Raw genomic sequence first — 15,830 nt, forward strand, 5'->3', positions numbered from 1 at the left:
AAATCTCACTGACATCCCCCCCCCCCAAAGCATTTCCTCTTTTTTGTATTTTCCAATAGAGGTTTCATAAGATTGGTATTATTATTTAGAATTTATCAGGGAAACCATCTGGGATTGGGGTTTCTTTTGTAACAAGTTTTTAATATGTGGATTCAATTTCTTTAATAGATATAGAAATAAATCTCCTATTCTTTCTTGTGCCAATCTGATAGGTTGTTTTGTTTTTTTTTTTAAATATTAGCATTAGTCAGTATCAGGGTTCAAGAAATTATGGCCTTCAGACTGTCCATATTTATAAATAAAGCTTTACTGGGACATAGCCATCCCCATTCATTTAATATTCTGCATGGACTGCTTTTATGCTATAATGGCAGAGTTGAGTAGATGTGACTTTTTGACCCAGAAAGCCCAAAATATTTACTGTCTGGCCTTTTACAGAAAGCTTGCTAATTCTTGACCTAGTTCATCAAAGTTGTCAACTTTATTTGTAAAAAGTTGCTTATAAGTTTCAGCTTTGTCTATAAGATTTATAGTAATGTCCCCTTTTTCAATCCTAATATTAGTAACTTACATTTTCTTTCTTTCTGGATCAATTCATTAATTTATTAATCATTTTACTTTTAAAATTTTTTCTGTTGTATGATGGAATGCTATTTTATTAAGTCCTACTCTTATATTTAATAATTCCTTCATTCTATTTTCTTTGGGTTTTGCTGTTCTTTTTCTAATTCTTTAAGATATAAGCTTAGATTATTGATTTTTCAACCTTTTTATTTTCTAAAATATGCTATTTTACTTTCTAAAATACAGCTATAAATGTCCCTTTTAGTACAGCATGAACTGAATCACTCAAGCTACATCATAAATTCATTATCAAAGTATTTTTAGTTCTAAGTATTTTTACTTCAGTTCAAAGTATTTTAAATTTCTATTATGATTGCCTTCTTGAACTACACATTATTTCAAAGTGCGATGCTTAATTTCTAAATGTCTAGATTAAGTGGGTTTTTTGTTATTGATTTCTAGTTTAATCTCAGTGTGATGACAAAATACAATCTATGATTTCAAACATGAAATTTGTTGCAACCTAGGACATCAAAGCAGTCTTGAAAATGAACCAAGTTGAGCTATTTACACTCTTGACTTCAATATTATAAAACTATAGTGATCAAGATAATGTGCTTTCTAATAAGGACAAAAAAAATCAATGAACAAATCAGAGAGCACCAAAATAGATCTGGACTTTTAGTCATTTGATTTTTGACAAAGGCACTAAAGCAACACAATGGAGCAAAGAAAATCTTTTCAACAAGTGGTATTGAAACAGGTGGATATCCATGCAAAAAAAAGAAATTCAACCCTTAACTCACACCATATACAAAAATTAATTTGAAATGGATCATAGACCTAAATGAAATAATAGCTAAAACCATAAGACATTTAAAATAACTATAGAATATCATCATGTTTTACAGGTAAGTAAAGGTTTCTTAGAACATAGAAAGCAATAACATTAAAGAATTATAAATTAGGCTTTATCAAAATGGAAAATTTATGTTCATCAAAACATCTGGGTAACAGTGCCCATGAATACATGAGTGGATTAATGAAATGTGGTATATGTAATACCATGGAGTTCTAGTTCTATTCAGCCATAAAAAACAATGGTGATCTAGCACCTCTTGTATTATCCGGGATAGAGCTGGACCCCATTCTACTAAGTGAAGTATCACAAGAATGGAAAAACAAGCATCACATGTGCTCACCATCAAATTGGTATTAACTGATCAACACTTATGTTCACATATGGAAGCAACATTCATCAGGTGTCAGGCAGGTGGGAGGGGAGAGGAGGGGATGGGTACAGTGCACATTGTCTGGTGGATGGACACATTTGAAACTCTGACTTTGGTGGGGCAAAGGCAATATATGTAACCTAAACATTTGTTCCCTCGTAATATGGTGAAATAAAAATAAAATAAAATGAAATAAAAAACAAAAACAAAAAAAAAACAAACAAAAAACATCTGAGTAAGAAAATGAATAGTTGGGAGAAAGATTAAGAGTTAATATTCACATATATCTATAGCAAAGTACTAGTATTTAGGATATATAAACTCTTACAACTCAATAATAAAAAGAAACATTCCTCACCCCAAAAATTGAGCAAAAGATTTAAACAGATACTTCACAAAAGAAGATATATGAATAGCTAACAAGCACATGAAAAGGTGCTCAATATCATTAGCTAGCAGGGAAAAGCAACTAAAACCATGATGAGATATCACTACTTATCTACCAGAATAGATAAAATTAAAACTGACAACATCCAATGATGGTGATGATGTGGAACAACCAAAACTCAGCTAACACATTCTGGGGTGAAGTGTAAAATGGTACAACCACTTTGGACAATAATTTGGCAATCTCTTATAAAATTAAACATACATTTACCTATAACCTGGCAATTCCATTTGTATGTATTTACCCAAGAGAAATAAAAATACATGTCCCAAAATAGACTTGTACAAGAATATACACAGCAGTCTTATTCTTAGTACCGAAAACTATGTAATTCAAGAGTCCATCAATAGGAAAATGGATAAACCAATTGTGGTATATTTATACAATGGCAATTAAAAAAAGGAATTACTGATTCACATAACATCACAGATGAATGTCAGATATGGTAAGTCATAGAGGACTTGGATAAAAGACTACACAATGTATGATGCCCAAACAGACAAAACTAATTTACAGTGGTAGAATAGTAATCACCTCAGAGCAGAGGGTTAGGATGATAGGGGTGGATGGTAAATGGTGTGGAAATAAACTATAAAGAAGCAAGACATAACTTTCTGGAATGATGGCAATATCCTATACCTTGAAAGGAGTTTGGGTTAAATAGGTGTACACATTGTTAAAACTCAGCAAATGTGCACTCATGGTATATGCATTTCATTTCTGTAAATTTTACCTCAAAAGAAAAATCCTGTAAACAAATATTAAATTCCAGTTGATATGCATATTGAAATATTTCATAGAAAATATACCAATATATGCAATATACTTTGAAATGTATTAAAAGAATAAGATAACTAGTAAAGAAATGAAAGGCTAGAGGGATAGAAATAAAATGTTAATGGTAGAATCTAGGTGGAAGCATATGGGTCATTCGCTATAGAAATTTGAGAAGGAATTTTAAGTTTTCTTATATCTCCTGATAACATTAAGTACCAACCTTGGTTTTTACATTCATAAAATTCACCATTAAGAAATTCTTGATTCTCAGTTAACCAATGACCAATTGCCATTCGATCTGTAGTGAATTTACCGGTAACACAAAGATATGTTAATTGGAGGAAAGAGAAGTTTAATAAAGTGATTTACAAACATATAGTGTTAGTTGTAGTTCTTCAGAAAATGAAGTTCACATTTGAGATAAATCTTTTGCTTTTACCAAGTTTTCTGAACCACCCAAGCCCATCTGGCAATAGTTTTTCTTCTTCAAAATTTCTTTCTACCACTTGGGGACACTTCATGTTCAGCATCAATGAAAAACAAATCTACTATGCTCCATTGCACATCAGAGTAACTGATGTTTTTTTCTTTAAGTTATCATTTGAAAAAATTGGAAACTATTTCCATAATTAAATGGTTATGGGAAAACCTCATAATGTTCAGAGCCTATGAAAGTTTAAGCAAAATAAAGGAAAACATTAACTAGCTTTTCTAAGCCATCAAAATGGTTTGGATTTGGTCCCAATTTGGGGTGAAGATCAGCAAAATTCATTTATCTGGTGGAAATTTTTTAAAATACATATTTATTAAATATTTATTACACTCCCAGAACAAACCTAAGAAAAAAGATTACCATTAACAAGAACTTTTGTAGATTAAACAGGCACCTCCAAAGCTGGTTCTAACTCTGGGAAACAAACCAGGGCACAACTAACACTAAAAAGACAAGGAATTTCTAAGATCAAAGAAATCAGAGGGCTTCAGGGTCTTTTGTTTACAAATATATTAAAAAAAGACTTGCCTAAAAAGATTTAAACAGTCCCTAAGAGAATAAGCATGCAATTACATCTACCTCCGAGAAAATATTAATATATAATACTTAAGTGAAATGGACAAATTATACAATAATGTAAACCCTAAAACTAAAAAAGAAATAGAGAAATTAAAATATTCCTATAGCCACTGAAGAAAGCAAATCAATCATTAAAACACATACACACACAAGAAAACACCTAGCCCAAATAGTTTAACAGAAGACAAGAAAAAAAGAATAAACCTTGCCCCCAGTTCATTTTATGTAGTACAACCTTAATGTCAAACCCAGACAAAATCAATATTAAAAAGGGTAATTACAGATCAATTTCATTCATAATAAATGTAAAATGCACTAAATGAAATATTGCCAAATTAAAAAGTTTGTTTTATGAACACATGGTTTGTTTAACAGTAGAAAAATCTGTCAATTTACTTTACTAAAAACTGAAGGAGAAAATGGTATAATTATCTCAATAAATGCAGAAAAAAACATTCAATAAGGTTCAATGAGAATTCATGAAAAAAAACTATTAGTAAGCTACAAATAGAAAAGAATAACCTGCACTTTATAAAGAATGTCTGTAAGAAACCCACAGCAAACATCATGTTCAATGATGAAACATTAAAATAATTTTCTGTAAAATCAGTAACACTTGCAAAATGTCTGTTATTTCCATTTACAATATTTACTGGAGGTTTTGGGCAGTGTGTATGAACCTACAAACCAGACATACAAACACACACACAATATAGACAATTTATAAGAAAGAAATAAAATGCCACTATTTTATTATTTATATAAATTGTCTTCATAGAAAACCCCAAAGAATCCATCCATTTATAAACTACTAGAATTAAAGGGTTTAAAAAGGTTTTTTCTATTATCAGATCACTATGCAAAAGCCAACTGCATGTGCACATATCAGCAATAATGTTAAAATCAGTCAGTTTTTAAATCATTTATAATAATTAAAAATACAAAATTTAATCATAACTAAATTATGAAGAATAATTCTGTCAACAAATACATGCAAGATCCTTATGAAGAAAACATATTATTCAAATATTAAAGAAACCTAAACAAATATAGAGAAGTATCATGTTCATGGGTAATAAAATAAATTAACTTAATGATGTCAATACCTCTCCAAAACCAATCCATAAAACCCATGCAATTACAGGATGAGCATCCAAATCCAAAACCTGAAAATCCAAAGTGCTCCAAAATCTGAAATTTTCTGAGCACCAACATGATGCTCACAAAAAACCAAAAGCCCACTCATAGGAGCATTTCAGATTTTTGGATTCAGGATGCTGAATTGAATTAATGCAAATATTCCCAAATTTGAAAAAAAAACCCAAATCACTTCTGGTTCCATGTATTTTGGAGAAGGGATACTGAATCTGTATCTTAAAATCCCATTAAGTTTTCTCACAGAACTTGAAAAGCTGATTTTTAAGATTTATATGGAAAGAATATGACCAAGAAAGTCAAGGAACTGCTGAAGAAAACAAAGTTGTTCAGTAGAGTGCTGGAAAACTTGACTTAGTAGACATCAAAAATTATTTTAAATTTATATTAACTAAGATTATAAATTTGGCTGTGGAATAGAGTTCAGAAAGGAAGCCACACATATACAGAAATCTGATATACTATAGAGATGGCACATAGATCAGTGGGAACAGGATGCATTATTCAAGAAATGTGTAAGGATATTGGAAAAAGTTAAATTATAATATATCTCTTACAACACAAATAAAATTCCAGATGAATTAAGAATTTAAATGTGAAAGTCAAAACACTTAAACTCGTAGAAGAAAAAGGATGGAAATATGCTAATAATCTAAGGGTTGGGAAGAATTTCTAAAAAATAACACATTAAAAGTACTAATCATAAAGAGAAAAGAAATTTAAACCTCAAAATTAAGAATTTTAGTGCACCAAGAGACATTATAAAGGGGTTGAAAAGATGTAACTAAGAGAAAATATTTACAGCATTTAACAAATGATTAATATCCAGAATATATAAAGAACTCCCATAAATTAATTGGAAAAAGACAACAATGGAAAAATATATAAAGCCAAACAAAAAAAAGGTATTTTACCTAAAAGGAAAGATAAATGGGTCACAAATATATGGAACCTCTTTGGTAATTAGGGAAATACAAATCAAAAGGACAATGAGGTACCCAAGTGTTGTCTAACACATGAAACAATAGGAATTCTCATATCCTGCTGGTGGAAGCATAAACTGCTTACTACTATTCTGGAAAATATTTTGGCATTAGTAAAGCTGAACATAAATGTATTCTATGATGCAGAAAGTCCATACCTAGAAGTACCCTAGAAAAAACTCCTATACACATGTACCACAACACATATACAAAAAGGTACTCTCTTAGCTAGGTGCAGTGGCTCACACCTATAATCCCAACTACTCAGGAGACTTAGGTAGGAGGATCGCTTGAGCCCAGGAGTTCTAGGCTTCAGTGAGCTGTGATCATGCCACTGCACCCCAGCCTGGGCAACAGAACCAGATCCCGTTGCTTAAAAAAAAAAAAAAAGAAAAATGTATTCTCTTAGTTAATGGGTTCAAAATTAAAAATTAACTCTGAAATGTTTCATTCAAAGTCACACAACATATACTCATCATCCAAAACTAATGTTTATGGGACATGTATTCTTTTCATGGACTTCTTATTCATTAATTGCTAAATTCATTAATAAATATCAATAATATTACCCTTCTATAAATGAGAGATAAAATATACCTGACAAGTCACTTTTTGACATAGCATGAACAGCTTTTTGTTCACACTGACAGGCATATGTACTTTAATCACCAAAGACTATATCAAGTATTTATAAAAGTAAATCCTTTTTGAAGATTATTTCAATTTAATCAGGATTAAAAGGAAAGAAAACTTTTATCCTTATCATCCTTGAGTGAAATAACTTCATTTTTAATATCTTTCTTAATCAGAAAATACATAGAAGGAAACAATAATACAGAGAGAGCTTGATGTCCTGTGGCCTTCCTTAATAACAACCCATTTTCAAGAGACTATAATCTATTCAACAGAAAGCATTCTACCAAGGATCTTAATCAGATTGAGAAAATTCATACTCAAAATAAACAATATTCCACTAAAACCAAAACAATGTAGGTATTAGCAGCTATACAAAAGGTTAGCCTCTCAATCTGATGAGTCATTTCTAAAAGGATGAAAGCATAATTCTTTGACGTGCTTTCTATTCAAGCTGAAAAATATATAAAGGTAAAGAATTGTTTACCAAGCAGGTTGACTGAGATATTTTTCTTCATTTTACACATCCTTGTTCGACTCTATGCGAACATCAAACTAAGAATGGCAAAAATGAGTCGCTCTTCCTATATACTAATACTAACTTTTGCTTTGTTTTCTCAAGGTATTTTATTTTCAGCCTCCAAGTCCATAAGAAATTTAGAAGATGACATGGTATTTAATAGATTTAGGCTGGGAAAAGCCTTTCAGAAGGAAGATACTGCAGAAAAATCAGTCGTTGCTCCTTCCCTGGAACAATATAAAAATGATGAGAACAGTTTCATCAACAACGAGGAAAACAAAAATTCAAAGGTAAGTGGCAATATGACCAATGTGACTTGTCGTTTATTTCAATGGAAATTTAAATGGTTTTTATGAATTTTCCAAAAAGTAAAATTGATACTATTTTATAAATAGAAGTATATGCAAATAGTCACAGTATGCATAAAAACGACTGATGATATTTCATACATACCAGGTGGTTCCTTCCATCCTGGAAAATTACTCTTATACAAAAAAGTTTTTTTTCCAATAAACTTATATCTGAAGTATTTTTAAAGAGTCAAAAATGGTGCAAAGCACCTCTGAATTGAGCAATAAGAATATTAAACAACATTATAGTTCTATTCCCAATAAGACAGCTAAAAAACAAATCAACCTTCTCTTTACAGAACACAGGCTTCAAACATAATTTCTTAAATCGTGGTCTGCCACTGAATCTAGCTATAAAACCTTATCTTGCACTAAAAGGATCTGTAGCTTTCCCAGCTGAGAATGGAGTTCAGAATACTGAATCAACACAAGAAAAGAGAGAAATTGGGGATGAAGAAAACTCAGCTAAATTTCCAATAGGAAGGAGAGATTTTGACAGTGAGTAGTTTTTTTAAAACTTAATTCTTACATCTTAAAATAGAACTCTTGAGTATAACTGAATTTGGATCCAATCATAACAAAATAAAATAAGACCATGGTTCCATTATAGTTGATATTAAGTGACACCTACCAAAAATGTGGGATTAAAAACATTTAATTAAGTCAGGTGTGGTGGTGATGTGCCTGTAGTCCCAGCTAATCGTAAGGCTGAGGCAGTAGAGTCCCTTGAGCTCAGGTCAAGACCCACCCGGGCAACATAGCGAGACCGACATCTCGTAAACAAACTAACAGTAAAAATGCATTTAATTAGTTATTATAATTTTGTTTTACTCAGAATTAGTTTTACTAGATGCATTATTTTTTTTCTTAATATATATTGTGTGATAATTATAGTCCTTTAAACAATTTAAACTTTTTTCCCCCTTCAGTGCTCAGGTGTATGCTGGGAAGAGTCTACCGACCTTGTTGGCAAGTCTGATACCTGTTGGTCCACATCATCTTTCAAGAAGATAACAAAAGCATTTAATTGCCAGTGGGAGGAAAAGCCCTTAATGTTACTCTAACTTGTGTATTATTTTAAATGTCTGTTTTAAATGAAAGCAGTGTTAAGATATATCAGTAACCTGAATGATATGCTTTTTCTGTGTATTAAACTTTGGTGAAAATCCTGCATAATTATGACTTACTAGTATTTTTGAACAATGCTTAACATACTAACCATACTAACCTTACATAAACTCCAGACCAAATAATAGAGCATCATCATTTACACCTTAATATCTTAAAAATTAAGTGTCTCTTTGGTGAATAGTTTAAATATGTATAAATCTAAAGCACATAAAGACAAATTCATAGTCTAAAATACTCAGTTAACTTTGTCTGGCCAATAATCAACTTGTCCTTGGCGGTACACTTTCTACCTTTTCCTACTCTGGCTAGTTTGCATTCCAATTTATTATGTGAATTGTTTGATGTCTTAGGTATCTTAACATTTTTATGTTGAGGTGGGTCATTTCCATTATCACAGAGAATGTTTTCACCATCCAAATCCACCTGTTTCCTTTTTGAGGTTTTATTTCCTGTCTGACTACTTGATTTTCTTGATAATTTTTCATTTTCACTCCTGTCCAGATGAACATTTCCAAAACTTGTTCCAATTGTTGATCTTCCAACAGGTGAATTAATACCCTCTGTTATGCAAGAGGAAAAGGGGAAGGGAATTATGTAATATTTAGTATATTTCTCATGAGAATTTTACAACAAACTTCTAAAATGGCTAAAATGTACTCAAAAACTTAAAGTAAAATAATGCTATAAATTATATGATTAAAAATTACAGCGACATTACTATCACATTACTTTTCATTTTACCATACCACCTCTCTCATCCCTACCAACAAATATTTGTTTGAAGGCATGACATTTAGTCCTTAAACAAATGCTACAAATCATTTAGTTAAATCAAACTGTGTCCTATTCCTATCCATAAATTTGTACTTATATTTAATGTTTTAAATAAACTCATATCTTTAAAAATATAAATCTTTACATTTCATAGTACTTTGCAATAATAATCTAGTTTTACTTAAAATTAATTAGTAGACAAAAATTAAATTGTTGCTTAATTACTCAAATAAGGTCAATTACCAGAAAGGGCATTTTCCATGTGAAGAACATACAAAGGTTTTGATGCTGAATTAACATTATTCCAATCATCCTTGCTTATCATGTAGTCATCTTTATAAGTACAAGCAAACTGGGATCTAATTAAGGTCTGTTTCATCTGATAACAGAAAGAAAGAAGAAGATATGCAATTTATTCATTATTTTGATTTGTTTTTTCATCTAGATAGATATATACTCTATAGTAACCAAGGTATCATATAAAATTTCCCTTAAAAATTACATTATTCATTGAGAACTTTTAACCCTTTATTTTTCAGTTTATAAACTCATTCATTGCTATCACTACAATTTTTGTTCTTTTCTGCAAAACTAGCTTTATGTATATTTATAACTTTTTGTAAAAGGTATCAAAAAACTAACTTTACACTCTTCATAGGCCTCTGTTACATATTCCTGTGTCTGGGCTGCTTTCGAGAGCAAGTTTTATTATAAGGAAAATAATACACACAATATACACAATCACAGAAAAATACAAGTTCTTCATTCTAAGAAACACACAGAACACAATTCTTTTGGGAAAAAAAATAGCATAGGAAAGTCAATAAATTGGAGAAGGGAGAAATGCTAAAATGAAAAAAAGAAATAAGACCGGTCAAAAGAAATAAAAACAGAAAACTAGCCAAGTAACCGTAAGATAAAACAAAATGGTGTTGAAAAGGCATTATTTCTTGAGTATTTAGGAAAACAAGAAAGATAATTCAAATATATTATTCTAGAAAAATTTGACCAATTGATTTAATGGTCAAAAATTCAAAATATACCCTTCCATTTATCTTCAAATAACAAGATTTGAAGTGGGGCCTAAATTTCTACATATATAGGAGAATTTTCGAAAGATAAATAAAATTCTTAACCATTGAAAAGGGTGCCAAAAAAGTAATTTTAGAAATGTATTCTGCAAACATAAAACCAGTGAGCTGTTTTAAGGGTAGAAATTAATTTGGAACAAAGTAGCCTACATAGACAACTCAAATTTCAACAATTATAGCCGAGGAATAATACTATTCAAGTATAATGGGGAGATTTCTCCAAATAATTAGGAGTCATTTCAAACCCTTTCCAGAAATGGACAAACTTTAAATTTAAAATAAAGGATTCAAAAAAAAAAAAAAATTTAAAAAATAAAATAAGGCCAGGCGCTGTGGCTCACGCCTGTAATCCTAGCTCTTGGGAGGCCGAGGCGGGCGGATTGCTCAAGGTCAGGAGTTCAAAACCAGCCAGAGCGAGCAAGAGCGAGACCCCGTCTCTACTATAAATAGAAAGAAATTAATTGGCCAACTGATATATATATAAAAAATTAGCCGGGCATGGTGGCGCATGCCTGTAGTCCCAGCTACTCGGGAGGCTGAGGCAGAAGGATCACTCAAGCCCAGGAGTTTGAGGTTGCTGTGAGCTAGGCTGACGCCACGGCACTCACTCTAGCCTGGACAACAAAGCGAGACTCTGTCTCAAAAAAAAAATAAATAAATAAAATAAATAAAATAAAATAAAATAAAATAAAATAAAATAAAATAAAATAAAATAAAATAAAATAAAATAAAATAAAATAAAATAAAGGATTCAATAAAAAGGGCTTCAACAACTCCAAAATGTGGCACTTCAAAGTATAACTACATTATACTGAACATTACTTACACAGTAGTTATTGATATAGTTCATGAAATCTAAAATTGCACAGCTTTACATTATAGATTCAAGAGTTATATATCATGTTATATATTCAGAGATCAGCACATTGATCTATTCAGTTGTTTGCAAAAATAATGGCAATGAAATCCACTGACTATGGTTTACAAGAAATTAGAATAATCTCCTGTACAGCCACTTCATAAAGCAAGTTTTCTTAAAATAAATTTTCTATCTTTCTGACAATGGAGTCTGTGAGAGTCTCCATCTCTCAGATCACTAAAAATTATGTTTCATGTGCTTGAATGAAATAATAGATAATTAGAGCTTATCTTCTATCTAAGCACAAAAATGCACAATTGAAAAAAATGTGAAAATGTACAAGATCAAAAAACTATCTTTTTTAAAAAAGTGAATCAGAAGAGACTCTTAAAAATGAATGGGACTACAATTCACTACTTCCATGAATCCCTATGAACAAAACTCCTATTATACAGCTTCCCCCATGAGATGCCCTAAAATATAACTGAAGGTTTTAAGTAGCTCTTTCTAGACTTTATTAATCCTAAAAATATTCTATAAATAATAGTAAGAATCCTTGCTAATTCTTAAAGCAATTAAAGCTATTAAAATAGCTAATAAAGCTATTAAAATAAATTTTATTAATAAAACGAATTCTATATTATATCATTACTGTAATGACAATTCCATGAACTTTATTACCATTGTAAAACCAGTACTAACCAATGACATTTTCTTTTCATACATTTATTTCACCATAGTTATTGCTTACAGAGAATTATAAACTTATTGCTTATAAAAAGTTATAAAAAATATGGTAAGACCATGCAGGCAAATAGATGCTAATGGCTGGCTTGGATTACTTCCTTTGTACCCAGATAGTGATGGCACCTATAGGTGGCTTAGGAGGTGTTAGCCTCCCATACTACAGTCTTCATCAGCACCATCCATGAAACACTCTAAAATAATAACTATATTATTTACTTGAGAAAATCTATATTTTCTTAATCTTATCTTTAGCATGAATAAAAACTTCTTCAGAAAGCTTTATTTTTATTAATTTTTAACACAATCTAAGTAAATACTTTTGTTTGCTATGTAAATACATAAATAAGTGCCACAGCTCTTCTTACAACTAGATTTCCTCTCTTCAGGCCCCCTATAGAAAAATTCTAGACCCCTCAGTGACCGTAGAATAACCTCAGAAAACTAGAGTTACAAGGCAATAGATTCCTAAAGTACTCAGAATAGATTCAGATGTAAAAGGAAAATAATTAACCACTTAATTTACCATGAAAAATTCTATTTATAAACTTATAAAAACATGAGAAAGAAACACAATAGTTCTATGTTGATCTTGGAACACATATTCAAAAGACATAAATAACTAAGAGTAGTTATACTGAGGGTTTTTTAAAAAAAGATTATTAATACATATGTGATTTCTTTTCCCTGCCCTGTACAAAAATCTCTTTTTTATCAATTACCACTTATTATGTTCCAACTATGTGATAGGTGCAGTATACTAAAGAGATCACTAGAATGGCTTCTATAATCACACAGACACTCCACTTATAAAATTTGCTGTTGATATACAGCTGGAAAGAATAACAAGTAAATTGGGCAACAGAATCAAGATTGAAGATTGCTCAGAAGGCTAGAACCATAAGTAGAAAATAATAAGATGAAAATGGCTGGGGATAAAGAAAGTCTTGTATTTAAGTTCAAAAATAACAATTACAGATGTATAGGATGAGGAGAACCTGACTTAAAAAAAACATATAAAAAAGACCTAGAGACTTTAATTGATCATGAACTTGACTAGAGCCCATCGTGTACTGTTCAGTTAAGAAAGCAGCATAAAAAATACACGATGATGTGATAGGAAAAGTACTAGAATTGCAGTCAAAAGACCTAGCTTCTAATACTAGCTTTTTTACTTATTAACTAAATAATCTTAGATAAATCACTATGCCTCATTTATTCTACACATAAATGGGAATAATATATACCTCAGAGAATTATCAGAATTATATGAAGTTAAAAATATAAAAGGAATACATAAACTCTAGAGATCTATGCAGATACTATATAGTTATTATTGTAATAACATACATGAAGAGGGTATTCCCATAGGACTAAGATCTGTTGAATTAGATCTCTCAGGACCAGGCCAATTCTAAAATGATTCTAGGAATGCAGTTCAAAAAATGAACTTACAATCAGCTTCTTCATTTTAATTTTAAAACAATGCAAGCTACATTGGCTTATATTTATAACTTAAAAGAGATTGTTTTTCCTTTGTTCATAAAAGTTGAATTTTTCTGCACAAGATTAGTGGCTACACAGAACTGAGATGACTTCCTGTTGCAAATCTTCCAAATCTCTTTGTGTATTTGATTTGGAATCACAAATAAGCAAAACAATTCCCTCTTGAAAATGCTTTTGAAGTACTAAACAACTAAGAATAATGTCCAGATTCATACATGGCTGTTAAAATCATTTCATGTTCAAGTCACATGAGAAAAACGGATTGAAAGTTTTCCTTTGTAGAGTGATTTCCCCCCTTTGGAAAGATTTCTATCCACAGTAAAATTGCAATGAACTTCAAACTTGCCAAGAATTGGAAAAGTCCTTATGCCACAAGCTCTTTTTAAACTGAAATTATTAGTAAGTTCTCAGTTTAAGGAAAATAGTACTTCACACAGGAAAGCCTGACTCCAGTTAAATTAAGATGAATGAGTCAAAACAATGAAAAGTCATGGTCTCAAAGTTAGCCATATTAATAAGAAAACGAAAACTCAAAGTTCCCATTATATCAATAAATACATTAACAAATTTGAAAAAGAAAAGTATTCTCAATATACCTATTAAATATGTAACTAAAAATATATATTCTAAATTTATCTTTTTATTCTTACATTATTACATTTCAACAGGAGAGAGATTTGGTATCCTTAACAGCATATGAATTTGTAAATATATCACATAATACATTTCTTCAACAGTAAAATTCCATTTACTCTGCTAAATAGCAGAAGGAAAATATTTTTGACCTAAGTAGTAACATTATCTTTTTATGACCTCTCATTATATTTACTATGCCTTTATTTACTCTTTGGAGATAACATAAAGTCTGGTATCCAAATATAAACCCTTGTTCTGTTAACTACTATCTGTATGGTCTGCAAAATGATGCCTTCTAGAGTTCAGATGGATTAATTGGGATGACAGCACACAAAATGTCCTGTATAAACACCTAACACTTAGTAGGTACTAAATAAATCCCCACCCTATTACTTCAGCCAAAATAAATTCAATTTTAGTTCAGTTTAACACAAACATTCCTTTTCATTCTAATGGAAAAACCTTGCTCACTCCCTTAAAGTCTTTGCTTAACATCACCTTCTCCTCAAGGAGATCTCTACTTATCATTCTACTTAAAACTAAATCACACACACAGGAACTCATTTTCACTAGCTTCCTCCCCAGCTTTATTTCACTCCACAGCACTGGTAAACTTCTAATATACCATATAATTCACTTGTTGTGTTTATTGTCTGCTTCTCTCAACTAAAATATAAACTCTAAGGGAACAGTAAAACCCTTAGCGTCTGGCAACTAGTGGCCAGCTCTGGCCCTCTCTTCCCTCCAGGCTAAAGCGTCCATACGGCCTCAGATATGCCCACCAGCAGACCATGACCCCCCTTTTAGATCCTGTTCCAGGTACCTGGGACCCCTGGGCACTGGCCTAGTGCTGCCCTCTTCCTCTAGGCTCAAGAGCTGACTGCTATGATAAGGGTGTTGAGGAGTAGAGTGAAGTGTCCTAAAGACTATGAAACAAAACCAGGCTTGAAGGTGGTTCTGGGGAAGGTCAGGGGCTTCTACTTACATTCTTGCACCTCAGCCACACAAGTATGTGGGGCTCAAGGCAGAGTGTTTTGTCTGTTTTGTTCACTGAGGTATCTCCAGTGCCTAGGACAGAACCTGGTATCCAGGAGGTACTTAATGTTTGTTGAATGAATTAATGAGGTAAAACTATAACAGAATAACAAGTGTATACAAGCAGAAGCTATGAGGGAACAAAAACTATGAATAAGTAAAAGCTTGGAGGTAGAAAATGATGTACAAGATAGACTCTATTTTCCTTAATATAAGAGTAAGGAAATTGTATGATACAGAAATGAGAGAAGTAGACTTGAAAAGAACAGCTAAATCACCCTAAAGACATACAAGCTTTGAGGTAGAAAAATAGGTACAGA

At 31.3% G+C, this 15,830-nt stretch overlaps 2 protein-coding genes across 2 annotated transcripts in view; one reads left to right on the forward strand and one right to left on the reverse strand.

Annotated features, from left to right (window-relative positions):
- The first annotated feature begins 7,425 nt into the window (after positions 1 to 7,425).
- PMCH (pro-melanin concentrating hormone) lies at positions 7,426 to 8,270 on the forward strand. The gene is given in 2 exon segments (XM_012772678.2): positions 7,426 to 7,674; positions 8,034 to 8,270. Coding segments are annotated over 2 exon segments (486 nt in total).
- The window catches only part of PARPBP (PARP1 binding protein), an 81,880-nt gene continuing 74,237 nt past the window's right edge, over positions 8,188 to 15,830 (reverse strand). Inside the window, exons 10-11 of the mRNA XM_012772661.2 lie at positions 9,883 to 10,018; positions 8,188 to 9,425 (exon numbers count right to left, since the gene is read on the reverse strand). Coding sequence (XP_012628115.1) covers positions 9,085 to 9,425; positions 9,883 to 10,018 — 477 coding nt within the window. The 3' untranslated portion in view covers positions 8,188 to 9,084. The remainder of the gene's footprint in view (positions 9,426 to 9,882; positions 10,019 to 15,830) is intronic.

Source organism: Microcebus murinus, chromosome 10, assembly GCF_040939455.1.
Source record: "Microcebus murinus isolate Inina chromosome 10, M.murinus_Inina_mat1.0, whole genome shotgun sequence".
In the NCBI taxonomy this organism is placed as follows: Eukaryota; Metazoa; Chordata; class Mammalia; order Primates; family Cheirogaleidae; genus Microcebus; species Microcebus murinus.